This window comes from Prionailurus viverrinus, chromosome B1 (genome assembly GCF_022837055.1).
Source record: "Prionailurus viverrinus isolate Anna chromosome B1, UM_Priviv_1.0, whole genome shotgun sequence".
NCBI lineage: Eukaryota > Metazoa > Chordata > Mammalia > Carnivora > Felidae > Prionailurus > Prionailurus viverrinus.
This window is the reverse complement of record NC_062564.1, coordinates 49,823,246-49,836,832: the sequence shown is the minus strand read 5'-3', so window position 1 is coordinate 49,836,832 and position 13,587 is coordinate 49,823,246. Positions and strand designations below refer to the sequence as shown.

Genomic DNA, 13,587 nt, shown 5'->3' with positions numbered 1-13,587 from the left:
TGCCAGGAGACCCAGGCCTGAGAGGTAGGTCCCCTGGTAGGCACCTGCCCCTCAAACCCTGTGTAGGAGCAAAGGGTTCAGGTTTGTGGTGGTGAAGGGACTGCAAAGGCCTGTCCTGTTGTTAGGTGACCAGTGGAAGTCAGTTATCAGGAGTTGGTGAGAAGGGCACCTAAGTAGGCTGGGGGAACCAAGAAGGAAGCTTCTGACAGTGCTACTTTGTATTTCTGTCATACTTCACAGGTTGTGAAGAGCTTCTACAGAATGTTCTCATTTGCTCCCCCAACATATTGGCGAAGGGAGTATTAGTGTTGTGATTTACAGATGAGGAAATAGGCTGTGAGTAGGCACTGACCATGTGGTCTGAGGGCAGATCTGTGTTTTCCCTGCATCTCACTTAGTGGGAAGGAAGGCTGCAGGGCAGGGGAGGGGTTTCCCAAGGGTAAGCTCGTTGACTGATTCAGATCACTGAGGGATCTGGAAGATGAAGTTCTTGTTTTCTGGAATGGTGTAGGTGCATGAAAGTCAGGGAGGGGCCCAGAGAACTCCTGAGGGTCCCACCCAGCCCTGGAGTTCACCGAGGGCCACAGTGATTAGAACCCCTCCTCTCTCACAGGAGGATTTTGACTAGTGAAACATCAGACCAAGGTTTCTAGCTTCAGTCTCCTCCCTAGCTTTTCCCTCTCTAGAATGTGGAAGACAGTGCTACCCAGTTCCCTGCTTTCTGCAGTATGATAAATGGGGGTACATGGATGCCTCAGAGTATGCTGAAAGGACACTTCCCATTTTTCACAGTGGCTCCTGTTTATCGTGGGATGAACAGGCTGACCACTTTTACTGCTGTGAAGTCAAGCTCTCAGCATTAGTTTCTCAAGTGTAAAGTAAGGAAAGGAGAGTTAGCTTCTCATTTCTGTGGCTCTTTGCAACTTTGAAGCCAACTAAGCTTGAGAATCTACGAGTCTCTGACAAATGTCCTCATGCTCTGACTTAGCAATGTCCTACATAAGGACCTGACCTAAGGAAGCGTCCTTGGTATGTGTGTGCTGAGGTTGAGCTTGGAGGACGCTCCTTGCAGGCAGAGCAGATTAAACAGCACAACGCAGGATACAGCCCTCAGGTACGATAATAAAGGATGTGTTAAGTTAGCAATGAGGCATCTGCCTAAGAAAATACTTTGTGGCTTCTAAAAGCATTTTTTATAGAATAGCATTTAATGATACAGTAAAACCTACACAAACTATTAAGTGAGAATTCATGATCCCATATTTGTAGAAACAGAAGTATGTAAATATGTATGTAGAAGAAAGCATGGAATGTTACATAGGAAAATTGGGTATCATCTCTGGGAGGCAGCGTTTTGCGTGGTTTGTTTTTCTTTGTGCTTATCAATATTTTCTAAATGTCCTACTAGACTGGCTATTACTTTTGTAAAAAGAAAAATTGTAGAAGTTACTTTAAAATGTTTCATCTACTTTAATGGATACTTCTGGACTCCTGCTGCATGTAGGGCATTGTACTAAAAAGCTTCCTGATTACTCCAGATAGTGGATAAAGGACTCCCTGTCCCCTTTGCCTCCCCAGGAAAGGCAGCAGCATGGCCAGCGTGCTGTCCCGGCGCCTTGGTAAGCGGTCCCTCCTGGGAGCCCGGGTGTTGGGGCCTCCTGGGGCAGCCCCATCCTCGGAGCCTCAGACTGAGCTGCTGGAAGGGGCGGCTACCCAGCCCTTCCTCGCCTCTAAGGACACTTCCTGCCGGGAGCAGCCCAAGGAGATCCTCAAGGCTCCTGGCCCCTCGGGCCTCCAGCAGGTGGCCTTTCAACCTGGGCAGAAGGTAGGTTGATTCACGTGTGGCCAGGTGTCTGATCTCCCCAGGCTTGGGGCTGGCAGGCCAGCAGTGCCCTGAGCGACAGGCCACAAACTCTCTGGGCACCAGTTTGTACACAGACCTTTTACTTGTATCCCTGTGAGCCCTTGGGCAGCAGGCTTCTCTAGAGAACGAGCCATCGTTAGCAGACCCAGGGCTCCTCCATGACAGTGCTGTCTGGTGTCTGTTATTCTGGACTTAGGCCTACTCAAAACCTCAGCTCAAAGCATGGTAAGAGCTCAGTTTCTCGTCTGCCTCTGCCTCAGTTTCCAGCTTGATAAAACAAGAATCTCAGGCTCATGAGAGACAGATAATATTTCATCTTTGAATCACCTTTAGACATTTTCAAGAGGCAAAGGTGTTGTTAAGTCAGGATGACATTTGGATTTCCTTTTCTAGTGTTCCCTCCCCTTGTGGCAGGGCTCAGTCATCACCTGTACCTGATATTATAACCAGGTCCAAATGCATTGCCTTCTCAAAGGCCCATAAATAGAGACTCTACCTTCTATCTCCTTGCTGAGGCTTCTGTTGTCCAGGCCTCTCTTCCCATGATATAAGTTGACTTGCCAACTGCTAGGCACCCCTTGAGAGAAGTCAGCCTACCTCTCCACCCCTACTATCTAGTCCTCAGGTAGACTTAGAATTCTCTGAAGGGAAAAATTCAGAGTGTGATCAATTCAAGGTAATAGTTGGAAATATATATAGGCAGCAGATATAAAGGACTTCAAAGGCAAGACGGAGTAAGACATCAGGAGGTTGGATACAGATTCCAAATTCATTTGGTTAGAGAATTTAATCCATTTACATTTAAAGTAATTATTGATAGGTAAGGACTTCGATTTTGTTAATTGTTTTCTGACTGTTTTGTAGTTCCTTTCTTCCTCTTGCTGCCTTTTTTTTATGAATTGTTGATTTTTTTGTAGTCATATAGTTCGATTCCCTTCTCTTTTATTTTTTGCGTATCTACTAGAGGTTTTTTTCTTTCTGGTTACCATGAAGCTAACAGAAAACATGGTTATCACAGTCTATTTCAAGATGATAACAAGCTAACTGTAATTGTACATGGATTCCATGATCAGAAAATAATTCCAGAAAATGGCATGTTTGCTCTCTCCATCTAGAGAGTTTATACGGATCTGTTTTGGGAAGAACTGATCCACTGTGGCTAATTTGGGTGCCCAGGTGGGAGCAGGTACTTGAGCTGGGAACATGTACTTGAATTAAAAATGAGTCAGAGATAGGGGCACTTGGGTGGCTCAGTTGGTTAAGCATCCAACTTCAGCTCAGGTCATGATATCATGGTTCATGGGTTTGAGTCCCATGTCCGTCTCTGTGCTGACAGCTCAGAGTCTAGAACCTGCTTCAGATTCTGTATCTCCCTCTCTTTCTGCCCCTCCATTACTTGTGCTCTATCTCTCTCTGTCTCAAAAATGAATTTAAAAAGTTAAAAAAATTAAAAAAATGAGTCATGGAACTAGTTTGTGGCAGGTGGATCCTGGCTCTCACAACTGGGGGCATATGGCATAAGAACTACCAAGTACTGACCACTGGTTGCTCTTTTTTTCCCCCCTCAGGTTTATGTGTGGTACGGGGGTCAAGAGTGCACAGGACTAGTGGAGCAACATAGTTGGGCAGAGGACAAGGTGACTGTCTGGCTTTTGGATCAGAAGTTACAAATCTGCTGTAAAGCGGAGGAGGTGTGGCTGGCTGAGCTGCAGGGCCCCATTCCCCAGGCACCAGCCTATAGGCCTGTCTCCAGGAACATTGATGTCCCAAAGAGGTTTGTGTGGGAGCGCTTGGGCTCTGGGCTCTGGAAGTCATGTGGGTGGTGAGGTACGGGGTTGTGGGATGTCTTGTGATGGGAAAGGAATGTGAAAGTCCTAGCTGTCTAGTTGTCAAGATACTGGACAAATGGGATACAGAGAGGGGGCATCCTTTCAAACAAACAAACAAACAAACAAACAAACAAACCCAGAATGGCGTCTTTTCTTCCCTGTAACTCTATTATGAGTGGTATATCTTTGGCATGGCTAAGGGCTATTTTTGCCCCTTCATTCTTAAATTAAAATTAGTAGTTTTTCATGATGAAAGACGGGAAAAATGGCTTAGATCAGGAGTCAGCCAACTTGTTCTGAGTGGGCCAGATAGTGAATCATGTAGTGTGTGGCCCAACCAGTCTTTGTCCCAACTACTTAGCTCTGCTGTGGCAGTGTGAAAACAGCCACAGACAGTATACAAAGGGCATGGCCGTGCTCCAATAAAATGTTACCTATGGACACTCAGATTATAATTTTATCTAATTTTCTTGTGTCACATATCAAGAGAGAATTCTTTTATTTTTAGGACCATATAACAATTGTGCCACTCTTAGCTTATGAGCTGTATAAAAATAAGCAGCAGAGCACGTTTGTCCCACAGCCCATAGATTGCTGACCCCTGGCTTAGATCTTCAAAACCGCTGATGAGTGAAGAATGCCTATTTTGCTCTAGAATTTTATGATACAATTTTCCCCCAAGAATGAATGTAATTCATATATATATATATTCTCATCTCATATATATTCTCATATATATATATATTCTCATCTCCTAATTTCTATATTATATATTCCATTGGTCTTGTAAGACTAAGAAGGAAAATTGGCCAGTGGGGATTGCCGTATGTTCAGGGTGTACAAGTAGTCAAGCCCCATTCCATTATTTCTGTGTCTGTCTGTGAGTACTACCCTTGTTGACAGCATATCCAGTGTCTTCAGACCAGACCAGAGCAATAGTATTTGTTTGTGAATTCAGTAGAACGCTGGCAAAGAAATTGTTTTGTTATTCTATGGAAATAAAAATTCAAAGATCACACACAAAAAGGGGATGCTAATATGTTTACTATATTACTAGTCTTGGTTTAGCTGCCTCAAACATGGTCCCAGATTTCAGTGGATCTGAACTGTAAAGAAAGAATTAATATAGTCCTTTGAAATAGATGAGCCACCTAGAAATTTACTTCAGAATAACTTTTCATACATTGGCCGTAACTTATAGACAGCTCTAAGTTTATTTCCACATAATGTTTGTATGGATTTTTAAAAGTCCATATGGATTTTTTAACATATGGATTTAAAAAAATTACATGTAAAATTTTATAGACCTCTGGTTTCTAAGCATTGAGATTTACCCCAGGAGATTTAGTGTTTCTGGTTTACTTGCTCATTGGCTTGTGTACTACGTTCAGGAGCTATCAGAACACCTCATCATTTTTCTTAAGGGGAAGGGAAAAGAACTGGTTAGTGTAATTGCACCTTTCTTAAATTTCAATAGAAGATGAGGAAAGGAGGGTAATTTTAGTGCCTTCGAATTCCAGCAGGCGTCTTTTATCCCTGTGGTTGATTTTATTGCTTTTGCTCTTCTTCCTTTCCCCCAAGTAAAATTCTCAATTTTAAGCCACAGTTAGAGTTACAAAGTGAATTTCGGGGACAGTGGCGCTGCCTCCAGGTGTCAGCAATGGCATGGGGACCGACCTGCTTGCATTGGAGTTGACTGATACTAGAAATGCAATTCAGATTGGGTATTTTTCATGAAGAATGAGGAGAGAGACTTTCATGCTTTAGTTAGCACGCACACTGGCTGAGTGGAATGGGGGTATAGAAGGGACAGTCCAGAAGTGCAAGCCGATCATGCTACCCGCTGTGTCAGGAAGTAACCTTTGGCATTTACCCACTTCAATCCAGGAAGTCGGATGCAGTGGAAATGGATGAGATGATGGCGGCCATGGTGCTGACGTCCCTGTCCTGCAGTCCAGTCGTGCAGAGCCCTCCTGGGGCTGAGGCCAACTTCTCTGGTGAGGAAGGGGTCCCTGGTGGGTACTGGGTGTGGCACAGGCCCACCACTAACTGCCTCTGCTTAGACCAGCCAATTGCCTGGCAGTAGGATTTCCGGAGTCTCTTCTCACTTGCATCTCAGACTGGCTGAGTGGCATTGAGTTAGATGCTTCCATTCTTTTTCTTCAGTTTCCTCAGCTGGGGAGGAGTTTCCTGGTGCATTGTGAAGATGATTGAGCATGAGGCTGAGCCACACTGGCCACTCGAGTAAGTTCTTCTATGGGAGTAAGTGAGTGAGGCACTTTGGTGGGGGCCTGAACAAGGCCAGTAGAGGAATATTTAGTTCACAGAGAAACTTACTAAATGGTCCCCTAGTGGCCTCAGAAGATTCATGCCCCCATTCCAAGTGCCTAATTCAGCCTTGTAAATTAGTGCGGGCCTACAGGCCAAGGACCTGGAATAAATGAGCTGAAGTCTAACAAATCCAATTGCTTAACACAGAGCAATAGTATGACTTCACAGAAAATTCCTGAATTAAAAGAAAATCCTTCTGGTGCGACCCCTAAAATATATATGATCAGTAATATGGGAGGAAGAAGGGTTGCCTTATGTTAGTAGTTTGACCAGACTGATAGTGAACCTGAAGTTGTTTTTGAACTTCATTATAGGGCTGGCCTAACTTACTCCCAGGGAATAACTTTTCTTCATTGGTGACATCTAACTGAATTGTAGGCTACTTAAAAGCTTACAGGAAAATATGAGTTAGCTGTGAACACTTGTCAGGAGGAAAGTGGCCTTTGCAAGTATCCCTCATAAGGAATTTCCCTAGATAGAAGGTAAATTGAAAGGTGTGGTAAAGCAGGCTCACTTCCTTCACCCAGAGCCTGCCAGACGGCACCTATGTGTGAAGCTGAGCATTGCACACCTGCTCTGTTAGTGCCTGGGAGCTGCACAGGCAAAATGGGGAGGAAAGGAAAGGAGCCAACTTTAAGTTTTTTAGGAAATTCCACAAGTTTCGGAGATCCAGGAGGAAGATCAGGAAAGTGTCATAAAGGCAAAGAAAATCATTGACTCCAATTCCCATCAGGTCGTGTGCGTCTTGTGTGTGTATCATACATAAGTACACGTTCACACACACACCCCAGCACCAACATTAGACACATCTAACTGATAATATGCCGTGATCCTGATATCTTAAGTCCCAGTTTGACAGACATTTTTAATGGTCTATTAAAGATTTTTTTTCCATTACAATATATTTCTGATCTTATGGTTGAAGTCAGTGGAAAAATAAGGTTCCTTGGCAGCTAATTATATTGAAGTATTTTGCCAGGTGAGGTCTATGCCTTGCTGTAATAATCACGGGTACTATTTGCACAGAAACCACGTATTCTCTTTGTTCTCTGTACTGTTGGGATGGCTGTGTGTGTGTGTGTGTGTGTGTGTGTGTGTGTGTGTGTGTGTGTATGTGTGTGGAACAGAGGGACTTCTACACATTTCTGAGAAATTCACTGTAAACTCTCATAGCTGTGCATTTGCAGAGGAGCGCTTTGTTTTCATGGTATAGAAAATCTGTTACCCTTGCCCTAGAAGATCTTATGATCTAAGGTAGAGTCATTTATGTTTATCTTATAACATAGAGATTAATGTATGATACTACATTTTTCTTTTGTTTTTTGTTTTTCTCCTATTGTATGTCAATTTGCCAGTTCCAGTGTTTGAGCCATTTGGGCAGTTCCTGTGTGGAAGCCTGTTGTACTATAGGGTGAACCTGCCATTTGACCTGCCCTTTTTCTCCAGAGGCCTGGTCACACTAGATGCAGCATTCTATTCCCTGGCCTGTCTCTCCCTGATATACATGTGTGGGCCTTGGACCTGTTGGCCCATTGGTGGCTTCTGAGTTCTTCCCTGAAGGGTTATCCTGTTTTAAGCCCTACATGTGCATGTTTTCAAGACATGGGTCGCTTCAAACTGGGTTTTCAAGAAGTCATAGCTTTGAGACTTGACAGTGATACTTAGGGAGGGAAGAGTTCCTCCATCCCATTCTCTTCATTTGGAGGAGAGCCTGCGTTGGAAACACGGAATGCTGGGAATTTCAAATGTCTAGATTAGCCTAGAAGCAGGCTAATTGAGCTTGGGAATCGAGCAAGATGAGAGAAAAGCATTACGGTTTTTATCCTGACCAAGGGATGTAGTAGTTGACCTTAGAATCCAGGGTAGGGCAGCTGTTTGGAATGGCTACCCATGCCAGCAGGTGGGACTTTAGGGGACATGGCCATCATATGACACATGTCACAGTTCCCCGCTACCCCCTTCTCTTGCTATTTCTGTGTCTCAAAATTTCACATTCTCCTGTACTATAAATTAATCTGGATTTATGGCCTAGTCATGGAGAGTCTAGGTTGGATCTAAAGCAGCAACAGGCAGTTGTTTGTTTGTTTGTTTTAAATGTTTATTTATTTTTGGGGCAGAGAGAGAGGGGGACAGAGGATCCCAAGTGGGCTCTGCTCTGACAGCAGCGACCCCCATGCAGGGCTTGAACTCATGAGATCATGACCTGAGCCGAAGTCTTGTGCTTAACCAACTGAACCACTCAGGCGCCCAAGACAGGCAGTTTATAAACTGAAAATTGCACCTGTCTCCCTGTGGTCTTCTTCCTGTCTAGACACACCACTGGGAGCAGGGGAGTGGGTTCGGGGCTGTGTTGGATGGAAGGGCCTCCCCGTCAACTCATGATTAGTTTGAACTGGCTTTGCCACTCCATGGTGGGGCAGGGGGAACCCTAAAACCTCTCATTTCTGAGCTCTGGTAAAAGGATCCCTGCTCTACACTACTGGCCATTTCTTACCACAGCCACGTGGGTAATCATTAACCGACAGACACACACTGCAACTTTGTTTTATGTATTATTAATAGAAAGATAACGAACTCTCAGGAGTTCGTCTTTCCTTCTCCAGATGTGTTGCTTGTGGATAAAAGCAGGAGTCACCCAGGCTGTAGCTAGTCTAGTAAATGTCACACCTCTTGTAGCCATAAGAGCTGGTGCAACTGTTTTTTCATGTGCAGGTTTTGAGGGCCTTCCTGTGTTTAAATTCTTGAAAGGCATTTTTCAAGAAAGCCTGGCCCAGAAGCCCTTAAGTTGGCCTTGCCATCTGACTCTGCTGCTGGAGGAAGGATCCCACATGAGATCCAGCAGGCTTGTGGTGCAAGTTCTCATCAACCCTTTCAGGCCTAGATGCAGGAGGAGGGGCTCTCCCTCCCCACACCCCAGTCTTCTCCCTGTTTTCTTTTTAACATATAAAGTGAGAAATACATTTTAATTAGGTTATCTTTCTATTAACAACACATAAAACGAAGTTACAGTGTGTGTATGGCGGTTAATGATTACCCACGTGGCTGTGGTAGGAAATGGCCAGTAGTGCAGAGCAGGGATCCTTTACTGGAGCTTAGAAATGAAAGGTTTTAGGGTCCCCCCACCGCCCATGGAGCGGCAAAGCCAGTCAGAGCCAGAGCCAGGAATTGGATTCAGGAACCCAGACTGCAAACTAGAATTTCATGGTCTCTGACTGGGGCTGTTGGTCTGGATCTGGTGTAGACAGAGGTGTGCCAGAGGTGTCCCCTGCCTGGGGATAGTGTGTGAGCGCCCTCTGTCTTCTCTCTGGTCAGTTTCCCGCGCGGCCTGTGATCCTTGGAAGGAAAGCGGTGATGTGTCGGACAGTGGCAGCAGCACCACCAGCGGGCACTGGAGCGCAAGCAGTGGCATTTCTACGCCCTCACCTCCCCACCCCCAGGCCAGCCCCAAGTATTTGGGGGATGCCTTTGGTTCTCCCCAAACTGATAACGGATTTGAGACCGATCCGGATGCTTTCCTGTTGGATGAACCAGCTCCACGCAAAAGAAAGGTATGTGATGTGGTGTGGGGCTGACGTCAGCTTGGGGCTGGCTTTGGAGGGTATGGGGGGCCCCCCAGGTCCTGGGTGTTCTCAGGCTCCATCCCATTTCAGTTTTCCTTTGTTCCTCTGTTCCGTCATGATATCCCCAGGAGCCCACTCCTCCTCTTTTATGCTTGTTCCTTTTCACCTCTGCCCTGAGCCCTGCCCTCATTGCTGCTCTCACATAGGGCCTGTGTGTAAGGGCCTCTGACAGGGTCTTACCCACAGCACGAAGCACTGGTGTTGGCAGTGGGACCGAATCCTGGGACCAGGCTCTCTGCCCCTGCCTGTCAGTTTCTCTGGTCCCAGGGAATCCCTTCCCTAGAGCCTTTTGTTGGCTTGTGTTTAAAGGCAGCTCAAGTCTCCACTGGATGAGGGTGAGGAGCGGGGAGGGGAGGGGCACATCCCGATGCTCCCATCTTCCTTTCTCCTAGAACTCTGTGAAGGTGATGTACAAGTGCCTGTGGCCAAACTGTGGCAAAGTTCTGCGCTCAATTGTGGGCATCAAACGACATGTCAAAGCCCTCCACCTGGGGTAGGTATCAAGTTCGGGGCATCTTTGCCTAGAGACCCACTCGGGTGTTCCTCCAGCCTGCCACCCACAGCCAAGAATGGTTCTGAGAAAACGATTTGCTGAGAATACCACCTGGTGCCTATCCCCGACCCCTGTGTCTGGCAAAATAGCCTGTTGGAAAGAGATCTGTGCTTGGAAGGGAAGACCCTCTTCTCATGGTGAATGATGACGCCATTCATGGGGAAGGAGCGCCGCCCATCCTGTGGACGTGTCTTCCTGCCTCACTGTAGGGGGCAAGATGTTTGAATTCTGGGTAGAAATTGGGTAATTTGACGACACCTCATTGCGGGTTCTGCACCTGCTTCCCCTCAGGGAGCTGGGCTCCATTAGCTCTGACTCCCCGGAGCCAGAGCTGCTCAGGGAGGTGGAAGATGACCCCCCAGCCCTCTCCCTTGTGGAGAGAGCATGACCACAGGTAGGTGGGGACCGGAGGGGACCCGGGGCAGAGCCAGATGACTGTTGCAGGAAGAGAGACACGTTCTATGAGAGGAGGAGCCTGAGGTGCCAGGAAAAACCGTGTTCAAGCACGTAATCCTCTATGACACCTTCTGGCGTCCCAGGACAGGGCCTTCTGGATGTTCTCGCGGGCTCCTTCCCTGACTTATTGGGTGGGCCTGGGCAAGTGCTCTTCCCTCTTCTGCCATGCATTTCCCGAGGCAACTTGTTCCTGACCCTCACTGCATCTCCTTCCCTCACAGAGACACTGTGGACTCCGACCAGTTCAAGCGGGAGGAGGATTTCTACTACACAGAGGTGCAGATGAAGGAGGAAGCTGCCGCTGGTGCCCCCACAGCTGACCCAGCCCCAACCCCCAGTATGACCAGCCCGCCCCTTGCTCTCCTCCCACCACCTCCTCCCAAAACCCAGTCCTCAGGCCCAGAACACCCTGGCCTGGAGTCTTATCTGCCCTCTGGTGCTCTCAGCAAGTCAGCTCCTGGCTCCTTCTGGCACATTCAGGCCGACCATGCATACCAGGTATGAGGCTGGGGCACATTGGGAGCTCAGCCGTGTGGCCGTAAAGGATGTTTGGTGTCTGACATGTCACTGGCCAGCCTGACCGAAGGCTGAGCCCTTTGGCTAAATTGCTGATCTCTAGCTTCTATAAAGAGGGAAAGAAAAATGACTTCACACTCAACAAATGTGGGAATTCCAGAGTTCTGCATCAGTGGCTGTCATGAGTAGTCACTAGAATCTGGCTGAATCCCTGAGTAACCAGGTGGATGGATTTGGACTGGGGAATCGTTACATCACTGGTTATAAAAGTGGATGGAATAGTGCAGTTGGGTTGCCCAGAGTAAATCTGTAACTTCTCTAAAATTGTGTTACATTAACAAACAATCCAGCACCCTTTGTTTTGAATACCTACCGTGTGTCAAACATTGGGCTAAACTTTTTAAATAGAATAAGACATAGTCCCCAACCAACCTTGTGAAATGCATGGTTTAGCTGGAGAGAGAAATGAATATGTAAGTTTAATTGAGTATAATGAGTGGTCAAAGTACCTTACGAGAGGCATGAGAAATTGCTGTGGGCACAGGAAGAATCACGCTGTTATGCCCACGTAGCTGGGAAAGTTGTCATGGAGGGGGTTACATGTAGGATGGTCCACATAGGTACTCTGAACACACAGTTTGCTTTCTGGCATTTTTTCCCTTAAAATCCTTTTATGCCTTCAGCTTGGTTTTATCAGACTCTAGGGTGATTTACACGTTAGTAATTAAAAAGCAGTGCTCTCAGTCAGACAGCCTTCACAAAATGAGCCAGCTCTCCTTCTCATTAGAATGAGTGGCTGCCTGGTTAGTTTATGTTTGGCCAACTTCAGGAGGCCCTTCGGGCAGCTGGATGACCCTGCAAGTTGGGACCTATAGAGGGCGGCTGCATCCAGGCTTCCAGGAGAGTGTTGCTGCTTCCCAGTGGTTGCCTGGGGACATCATATACTTGGTGCAGCAACACCACCTGTGCTCAGAAGGGTTTTGGACTGCTTCGGGGAACTGCCTGTAGCATGTTCTTGGTAGGTGAGCCAGCTGAGAAGCTAATCGACTGTGATGATTCAGTCATGGGGCTGGCCTGAAGACCAGCTCTCAGAGAAGGGATCCAGCAAACAACTGGAGCCAGGGACTAAGGAGGGTATCAGAGTTGGGCTCGCTCTGCCGGGAGCAGAGTATTCGCGTGCACCCCCGTCTTTTCCTCCTGGAGGCCCATGCTCTGTGGTGGAACGTGAAGTTGCAGGGAACATGGGCGGACTTGCTAGCTGCCTGACTGGGCTCCAGGCTGACCTGCTCTCGTCTCTGGCAGGCTCTGCCATCTTTCCAGATTCCTGTGTCGCCACACATCTACACCAGTATTAGCTGGGCTGCTGCCCCCTCCACGGCCTCCTCCCTCTCTCCGGTGAGTGTGCCTATCTCTGAGCCCGTGGGCCCCCCTGGGGGTAAGCCTCCGCATGTTACCAGTGCTGGAGGCCATCTCCCGCACTTGCCTCCAGTGCCCAAACTTCCTGAAGGCCCCCATACACTCTCCCCCTTGCTTGCCCTCCCTAGTGTGTCACAGCCCTCCTAGGAGGTGCAAGGAGTGTGTCTGCAGAGGAGAAGCCAGATAAAGCAAATTTACTGCCTAGGAAGTCACCAGGCGGGTCTGCAGTCAGTGCCCTATTGAGCTCTGAGTGTGGGTGGGTGCTCGTTAAGGTTTCAGTGTGGAGAGAGAGGAGGGCAGAGAATATGGAGGAGGTGGGGAGGATGAGGGGAGGAGCATGAAAGAAGATGGGTACTAGTGGGGGCACTGGGAGGACCGTGGCCTTAGGTGGCTTGCCTCTGAGCTAAAATAAATCAGATGTCCTTTTGAACCACCCATAGTGGTCGTGGTCTTAAATATTGCCTACAGGAAGGCATCACACATTGTCAAACCTGGGTGCCTGAAGGTGGCTTTCAGGCAGCACAGTCCCTCCCTCGTCCCACATGTGGTAACTCCATCTAAACCTGCAGGGAGCAGCCCACCAGGAGACCAGGTCAAGAGCCTCCCCTGTTCAGGGCACTCACTCTTTCCAAAATGTGGTTTAAAGGCCTGTCCCTCACTCTGCAGCCTTTCCTCCCTACCTGGCCCCTGCTCACCTGTGCCTGGAATATCTTACCAGGGAAGGCCTCCTGCCCTCCTGCCACAAAGAGGGGCTTGGCGGGTGTGGCTGACTTTCCGGTGGGATGGTTGTCTCTCCTTTTGCTTCTGCCCTCATGCCCTTGGCCTGTGCTTACGGCCTCTCTCTCTCCCCATGGCCAGGTCCGGAGCAGGTCACTAAGCTTCAGCGAGCCCCAGCAGCCTCCACCTGCAATGAAATCCCACCTGATTGTTACTTCTCCACCCCGGGCCCAGAGCAGCGCCAGGTGAGACAGTTTGCTCCGTGGCCTCCCTTCTGGCTTCTGT

General features: G+C 47.8%; 1 protein-coding gene across 3 annotated transcripts in view; it reads left to right on the top strand.

The window, feature by feature from the left end:
• The window catches only part of ZNF395 (zinc finger protein 395), a 44,652-nt gene that overhangs the window by 27,202 nt on the left and 3,863 nt on the right, over window positions 1-13,587 (top strand). For all 3 annotated transcript variants that reach the window (XM_047855912.1, XM_047855910.1, XM_047855911.1), the window contains 8 exons: window positions 1,579-1,825; window positions 3,433-3,638; window positions 5,581-5,690; window positions 9,337-9,572; window positions 10,037-10,137; window positions 10,875-11,151; window positions 12,472-12,564; window positions 13,444-13,547. In XM_047855912.1, the coding sequence (XP_047711868.1) occupies window positions 1,592-1,825; window positions 3,433-3,638; window positions 5,581-5,690; window positions 9,337-9,572; window positions 10,037-10,137; window positions 10,875-11,151; window positions 12,472-12,564; window positions 13,444-13,547 (1,361 nt within the window). In that variant the 5' untranslated portion in view covers window positions 1,579-1,591. The remainder of the gene's footprint in view (window positions 1-1,578; window positions 1,826-3,432; window positions 3,639-5,580; window positions 5,691-9,336; window positions 9,573-10,036; window positions 10,138-10,874; window positions 11,152-12,471; window positions 12,565-13,443; window positions 13,548-13,587) is intronic.